Source organism: Halyomorpha halys, unplaced genomic scaffold, assembly GCF_000696795.3.
Source record: "Halyomorpha halys isolate HHAL.00 unplaced genomic scaffold, Hhal_1.1 Scaffold78.1, whole genome shotgun sequence".
In the NCBI taxonomy this organism is placed as follows: domain Eukaryota; kingdom Metazoa; phylum Arthropoda; class Insecta; order Hemiptera; family Pentatomidae; genus Halyomorpha; species Halyomorpha halys.
The window spans coordinates 1,258,764-1,266,961 of record NW_027108467.1 but is presented as its reverse complement, the minus strand read 5'-3'; the positions used below and the strand labels follow the sequence as shown (position 1 = coordinate 1,266,961).

General features: G+C 30.4%; 1 protein-coding gene across 1 annotated transcript in view; it reads right to left on the bottom strand.

Annotated features, from left to right (window-relative positions):
- The window catches only part of LOC136795624 (pickpocket protein 28-like), a gene marked incomplete at its 3' end in the record, with an annotated part of 14,199 nt that overhangs the window by 1,606 nt on the left and 4,395 nt on the right, over positions 1-8,198 (bottom strand). Inside the window, exons 2-7 of the mRNA XM_067046812.1 lie at positions 7,108-7,305; positions 4,527-4,668; positions 4,320-4,453; positions 4,163-4,244; positions 1,976-2,074; positions 694-880 (exon numbers count right to left, since the gene is read on the bottom strand). Of these exons, the coding sequence (XP_066902913.1) occupies positions 694-880; positions 1,976-2,074; positions 4,163-4,244; positions 4,320-4,453; positions 4,527-4,668; positions 7,108-7,305 (842 nt within the window). The remainder of the gene's footprint in view (positions 1-693; positions 881-1,975; positions 2,075-4,162; positions 4,245-4,319; positions 4,454-4,526; positions 4,669-7,107; positions 7,306-8,198) is intronic.

The window sequence follows — 8,198 nt, the reverse complement described above, 5'->3', positions numbered from 1 at the left end:
GGTCTGGGACTCCAAGGAGAGAGGATGTAGCTTCATCAAATTCTGTCCAGCATGAAGAAAGAAGCCATCTTGGACGCCAAACAATAGCAAGAACAAAGAACATCAAGGATCTCAAAAGGAACATCGTGAGCTTGGTTAGTTTTGTATGCATAATAATAGATACATGTGTAAAATAGATTTTAATTTAAATTAAGAGAAATTATTGTATCTGTATTCTGATTGTCTAGCAACCATACGCCCTGAGATTAAGAGTCTCTCTCTCTCTTTTTATATAATAAAATTAAGAGTCTTTTTATATTATAAAAGTTTAAATATAATTCTATTATCCATTTGATATTAGTGTTCTTAATTTGAACCCAAAGTTATCTCTTATATTTGAAATAAAGTTAAAAAACGATTCAAATTCCTTTATATTTGAAAAAAGTTTAAAAAACTATTCAGATTCTTTTTATTTTTTATTTTTAATATTATAAAATTATTACAATATAGCAAAAAGTCCCATCACAACCACATGAATGGTGTGGCAATGCACAAAGTATGAAAAAACAAATATTCAATTTTATATATTAGATAAATAAATAATTTAAGTTACCTACTCTCAAATACAAAATTAATTTTAATATATAAACTAATAAAAGCCAATTTAATTTCATAAGAGAAAATCTAGAGATACTGAGTTTAGTAACTTCTTACTTAATTTTGGCATGAAATGATGCAAGCATTGACAAATGTTGATTTGTGCTTCAGCTCTGCAGTTGACAATACATCCTGAATAACTGTAATGCTCGTAAGCTTTCAAATTATTTTCGTAATGGAATCTGCACTTCCTTTGCTCAATAGGTATTGTGTCAAGCAAAAAATCATTCACGATCTCAGTAACCTAGAACATGAGGACAAAATAACATAATTTTTAACAAAGAGGTGCAGGATTCCTCTTTTGCGACTGCAGATTTGTACCCTGCAGAGTGAATTATCTAACCTTCGAGGACTTATTATTGATATTAAAAATTGCAAAAAATTAAATGCACTAATAATAAAAAAAAAGGAAACTCTAAAATTAAACTAATTTTAACATTTAGAAATTTAAGAAATTCTAAAATACAAAAAATTCAAATTGACTAAAAAAAGTTTTGGAATCACCAATTTATTTTCCTCTCTATGAATAAAGTGAATATTTTCTAATGAGATGTGAGTAAATATACGTACATAGAGTGGAGTGGGATAAATACCAAAACAATGTAAATGCTGAAGTAATTTGTAAATTTTCATTTTTTGCTCCATTTGTTGATGCAACAAAAATTACAGTGTAAAAATTAAAATTAAAAAAAAAAAAGGTTAAGAGTGTATTGTTATCCACCTGAAACAAGCTGAAATTTTAAATTAGCAGAAGATAGTTGACCATATGAAGTAGATTGTAAGAAGATAGTCCGGGTGGTGGTCAATAAAGATATCAAAATAGTTTTCTTTTAATATTTTGATACCTTTATTGACTGCCACCTGGTCTATTTTCAAAAAATATAAATTTTAAAAAAAATACTGAAATAGTGTTTTCTATTTGCTCCACTCCACTCAAATTATAATTGAAGTAGTTGCTGGAAAAAAGAGTGTATGCCGATCATCAAAGCAATAGTCTGCAGTTTTGTAAATGATACATAAAAATATGAAATTAGCTCACATTTATTGTAGTTACCACTTTTAAAAATTATGATACAGTTTCGAAACTTTGGTAAGTAATAAAATGGATATAGAGGATTCTAAAAACACAATCTCCAGAAAAAGGGTTTTTGACCTTAGATTCCTTTTTCAAACTATTGCTTCAATTATTGTTGGTTATTATAAATAAAATTATACAGTTCAGCACAAATTAACTCCAAACTCTACTCATCCAAACCATGATTTGCTATATCTATAAACTAAAGTTAAAAAATCATTTATTTTTTCTATCATTTATTAGAAATAATTAAGAATTACTTACTGTGAATTTTATTTTAAAATTTGAACCCAATATTACCATATGTTTACCTTCTTGTGGTGTATTGATGAAAGGTACATCTTCAGTTGTATGTATATAAACCTAAAAGGATCAATATCAGCTATAAAGTTAAACATAATTATGTAGTTTTACTATTTTAATGCATTTATGCATGTTGATTAAAAGAATAATATTATCTGATAATTATGTTACTTAGGTGAGACAAATTATTTTTCTTGATAAAAAAAACTGAAATTTTTTTAGGTCCGATGAAATGGTTGTCAGGAATAATACATAAATTAGTGATAAATACTGACATTTCGTAGATTTTATCAATGCTAAAAAGATGCTAAGAGCATACAAAGAAGGTAAAACTATTGTAGGAGTATAAAATTAAATACAGTGTAATCTCCATAGTCCGAAATAATGGCTGTAGAGGGTGTTTGGGTCACTAAGAAGTTCGGATCACAGAAAGTATTAGGAAAAATTATGTAAAAAAATTCAACAATATGAATGTACAAAACTGTTTTTATTTATTTAATTTGTTTACATATTTTATTGGAACTTTGACAGTTTGAAGTTTTAAAAAGTTAATTTTTTTTTAAGAAATCAGTTATTTATTTATTTTTTTTTTTTGCTGGGACTTCGACAGAAACTTCTTCACTGCTTCTTCTCTCAGATGTTGTAAGAAAAGGACTTGCTGCCTCTGTAAATTGTTCTCTGTTGCCCCCTTCAGACAGTGATTGAAATGAGTCACTGCTTCTTCATGCTTTATCGTTGTTGGTTCCTCAACCCTTCTTTCACCTTCTTCTTCTTTATTGGTAGAGATTTCTATAACACTTTGTATGATTCCCTCATCAGTTTTAAATGTGAACTCATTCTCACAACCTACTACCCATTCATCAACATTTGTATCATTCACTGAAGCATCAGGATTTATACTTTTAATCAGGGTCAGATCATCTGTTGGTTGGCTTCGTCATTGTTGTCTGTTGATACTTCATGGATGTTCTCTTTCCTCAACAATGGATTCCATGAATTGCGTATGGTATTTGACTGAACAGCCTCCCAAACTGCAGCTAAGAATAACAAAACATGTTTGAGATTCAAATTTTTAAATGCCATTGGGATTTTTTGTTGTTGGACAACTTCAGACTCCGTTAATGAAAATGGAAAAAATAACAGATTAAAAAAAGAAGAAATATAAAATACAGTACAAACTAAGAGATGGAAAAAGGGGGAAAAGGATTGGGAATTGACAGTTAAAATGAAATTTGATGAAAAAATGAAATTTTAACTGTCAATTACCGCAACTCACTATAATATCCTGTCCACAGTTCACTTTCGCACTGACTTCCAGTCTGTTAGTTACGTTTCCTATGTTGTTCATTATCTTCATTTATTCTTGATTTTATTCTTTTCCCCCTTTTTCCATCTTTTAGTTTGTACTGTATTATATATTTCTTCTTTTTTTATCTGTTATTTTTTTCCATTTTCATAAATTGTCTAAAACCTTTTATTATTCTTATTTAATTTTTAAGTTTTATTGTACATCTTTTTAATTTATGTTTACATCATTTAAGTGTTAGTATCTTTTTTAGACCTGATGAAGTCTGTAATGTGGGGCAAAACATTGAATCAATATAAATAGTTTAATCACTATTTTGAGTTTTTCTTTGACCACACTCGGTCCATCTTCCTTTTATACTTGTTTATTTATTTTGTATATGATGTATGTGGTAGATTGTATCATTGACTAGAGTTCATGACAGCACAACTAGCATTGGGAGAGCCAGTAGGAGTACCGCCAATTGGATAGATTAGCCGATGGTGGAACTGCAAATTAGATAGATTAGCCAATAGGGGAACTACAGTAGATAGACTAGCCAATAGGGGAACCGCAATAGAGAAATTAACTGCAGTCTATTGTAGTATCTCTGGAATATGTTTCATTAAAAAAATCAAATAAAAAAAAATTATACCATTATTAAAGCAAAGTAATTTTCATATTAAGATAATATCTTTTTGTTTTCAGCTTTAATGAATATCTACAATTTTCTTCAAAATGTTGGTATTTAATTAATAGTTACAACAATTTTATTTTTTTTTTCAGATCGCCTCCTGGACCAACCCTTCTTAATTTGCCATACTGTCAACTAAAAAGTTATTGAAATATTGTTGATAACTTACAATAATATCTTTTGTTACTTTTAATTCAAGTCTTCCAGGACCAATATGCTTGTTCACTACAAATTTCTGGGGGTCCATTGATCTAATAAAAAAATGTATTGATAAATACATGCATTTTTATTAATTTTATATAAATATTAAAGTTAAAAATATTTACCCAATAGTATGGATTGAATTAATAGAATAACATAGGCCTATTTCAGTAACTAAAGGTTTGAAAAACTCACAGCAATTTATAACCAGTCCCATCCATGAGCATTTAGAAAAAAGAGTATGACATGGTTGTCGAACCTTCAACAATCATTTTAAATTAAAATTCTTGGTAGGTTTAATAATAATAATCTATACAAAACCAGTTACTTACTTGTTCAACTAGAGAAGTCAAATCTTCAGTACAATTTATGTTGTTACCACACAATTCTTCACATGCGTAACAGTTTCCATCAAAAAACACAATATTGTTTAGAAATGTATCTAGATCCAGATTATGATGTTCTCCGAACAATCTAGAAAAAATTTCAATTCAGTGTTAGTTTATGCTAATTATTGATTTGATTGAGTAAATATGTCTGGCTGTCAACTATATTATGTTCTTTAGTTTCCTCATTATTTCTAATGAGCAGTAACAAAACAATGTAACAACAAAACTTATAAAATGTGCCAATTTTGTTTACTGAGGAGAAATTGTTGTTCAAAATCAACAAGAACTGGCAAAACTATTAGAATATCGAATTCACGATAGACAGTGAAAAAACTTAACGAGCTATGTCGTGAAGTCCTTACTCAACCACCTTTTTCGCCAGACTTATATCCAATAGATTACCATATGCTCTGAAATTTGGACTACTCCTTTAAAGGTAAAATTTTTGAAAATTTGAATTTTCTGTTCTCATTCCTATCCAAAACCCTGATTTTTTTTTTTTTTTACAATTACAGTTCTAGGACCGAAAAGTTGATAACACTTTTGGGAAAATAAGTGTAACAGCAGACAATAATAATGGCGGGGAGGAGGGGAGGGTTATTTACAGGTAACCAACCTAATTTAATCATGGTGTGGGGTCAAGTTTTCATTCCGTGGGACCACTACAGAAATGAAAAAAATCCCACCACTTCAGGGCGGATTTGAATCGGCGCCAATGCAGTCGCTTAATTCCCTCAGCTACAAACAACCCTTTTCCTGTCAAAACTGACTTTTCATATGTATTGACGCAATACAATAGTCTTGTAAAAATAAGTCTCCTTTAAAATCTATGATGGTATATATACTCATACATATAATCCATATATACTCCATACATATACTTGTTATACACTAAAATTTATTTACTGCCACAATTTAATACTTTAAATTGCCGCAATTTAATACTTTAGAGTAATCAATTTTTTATTCTCTTGAATTATACTTAATAATGCGCTTGTAGACTTCAAGAAGTGGTTCCCTGGCTAGGGACGGAAGAATAGATGGAGAGAGAAGAAGAAAGTTTCAAGTCAGTTTTCTTTCAATTAAATCTCTTACATACAGTCCACTCATACCAATCCACATACTCTAAACTAAAGTAGCGCCTGGCCTTTAGTTGAAGGTGCACTTCATATAGAGTCTGATATAAAACTGTTTGAAAAGTATGATGGTAAAAGGTTTACCACTTCCTGGGGGTGCGTAAGAATTATATGGCAGATTTTTCAAATGGCCGTTATTTTTTTTAAAAAAGGTTTATTGCCAATAACTCCAAGAATATTATTATTAACTTTAGTATATTAATTAGTAAAATTTAATGTATTAAACTGTGGCAATTTAATACTTTAAATTGCCTCAGTTTAATAGTTTAAATTGCCACAATTTAATAGCTTAAATTTCCGCAATTTAATACATTAAATTTTACTAATTGATATACTAAAGCTAATAATAATATTCTTGGAGTTATTGGCAATAAACATTTTTAAAAAAAATAACGGCCATTTGAAAAATCTGCCATATAATTCTTACGCACCCCCAGGAAGTGGTAAACCTTTTACCATCATCCTTTTCAAACAGTTTTATATCAGACTCTATATGAAGTGCACCTTCAACTAAAGGCCAGGCGCTACTTTAGTTTAGAGTATGTGGATTGGTATGAGTGGACTGTATGTAAGAGATTTAATTGAAAGAAAACTGACTTGAAACTTTCTTGAAGTCTAAGAAAGGGAATCTATTGAACAATTTAAATGGCTGTAGAGAGTGGACAAGAGAAAGCATTACTGGAATCTATTGTATAATTCACATGGTTATAATGGGGTGGCCAAGAGATAACATGGTTTTGTGAAATTAATAAATTTTTAATTGCAGCCATTGATGATTTCAAATATTGATGAGTTGATGTAATTGTATAATTTATATGTTTTTATAACGGGGTAAACAAGAGAAAACATGGTTAGATTAAGTTAATACATTTTTAATTGTGGGCATTGAAGATTGCAAATATTGATGTAATTTTTTGAAGATCATGATCCAGTTGGGTGAGAAAGAAAGTTCGGAGTAAACTCAGGTGTATGGTAAGGCGGTATGTTCTCTCTCAGCATTCTCCTCTCTCCATCTATTCTCCCGTCCCTAGCCAGGGAACCACTTCTTGAAGTCTACAAGCGCATTATTAAGTTGAATTCAAGAGAATAAAAAAATGATTACTCTGAATCCCAGAAAAAAAAGGCTCTCCTCTGTTTCTTCTCACAGCTATCTTGGCCAGAAGAGGAGTTAAATGATCCTTTATCAGGAAGGGGGGGGGGGGGTTATCTTTCGTTTTTAAAAGGAACGGACGCCATTGATCGAAATTAGTTTTCAATTACTTCTAGTTTAACTTTCAGTTTTACTGGACTATTATTAAAGTAATGTTACTATTCTGAAAGTTGAGAATATCATAAATGTATAACTACTATGATCATAATAAATGTATGACAACTTCGATTAATTTGACCTGATTGCTGCAATGGTGGTAGTACCCAGATCAGAATCCGCCTCACAGACGGATATAGCTGGAAACGACGTGTTCCAATAGAGCCAGTCTCTTTCCACTACGAAGGCGATCGATTTGTGAACGAAATCGTCGTATGTCTTCGAAGCTAGGAATACCAAACCGCATGTTGCCAGGACGCAGGAGATAACCCAAAATAATCTAGTAAAACACATATTATCAAATCAGTGCTCAGATAATATAATATAAGTCATCTTCTCCTTAAAAAACGGTATAAACAGTTAGTCAAAATTTTATTTTTTCTCTTTCGATATAAGAGAAAAAGTGGTAGAAAATTGTAAAGATGTCTCTACACGTTTGCCAAACAATGGCAATTTTGCGTGTGGATGGGTTATTTGTATATGATGGTACAAGTAGAGCTTAATTTGCGATCCGTTTAGTGTTGGTTTTGGGCAGAAATTAGAGGACGCTTGTGTTTTATCAACACGTTTGTGTTAAGTTTGCATTGTTTTAGAATTTCCAGCTAATGAACCGAATGCTGGCAATTTTTTTTTATATAAATGAATGGAATTATTTTTATTTATAAAATTAAATCTGTAAAGCTACAACCCATGAAGGTTTCAGGGGTTCAGTTCTTTGTAAGGAAGTACTGTTACTAGACTAACGGTTGTGTAAGAAGGTGAAGGCCAAGTGAGGTCAGTGTTGCGTGCGGCCATATTTTGAGTTATCAAAATACGTTGGAAAAGATAATGAGGCTACCGCAAAAGGTCAAGAATACGTTACAAGTTATATTATTTATATGAATAAAAGTAAGAAATATAAAAAAGGAAAATATAAAGGAAGAAGATAGTTGACCGTATAAAGTAAATTGTAGGAAGATAGTTAGTCCGTGTGGAGTAGATTGTAGAAAGATAGTCCGTTTGGCGGTCAATAAAGGTATCAAAATAGTATAAGAAAACTATTTATTTTTAACCAATGTTTATTTTTATCAATTTTCTTAATAGGGGTATTCATGATGTTGTGTTAAATGTTAAATGTTTTACCATGTTAAATGTTATAACTATAAGATTGTGAGCAGCCCTATTTGAAGTCAT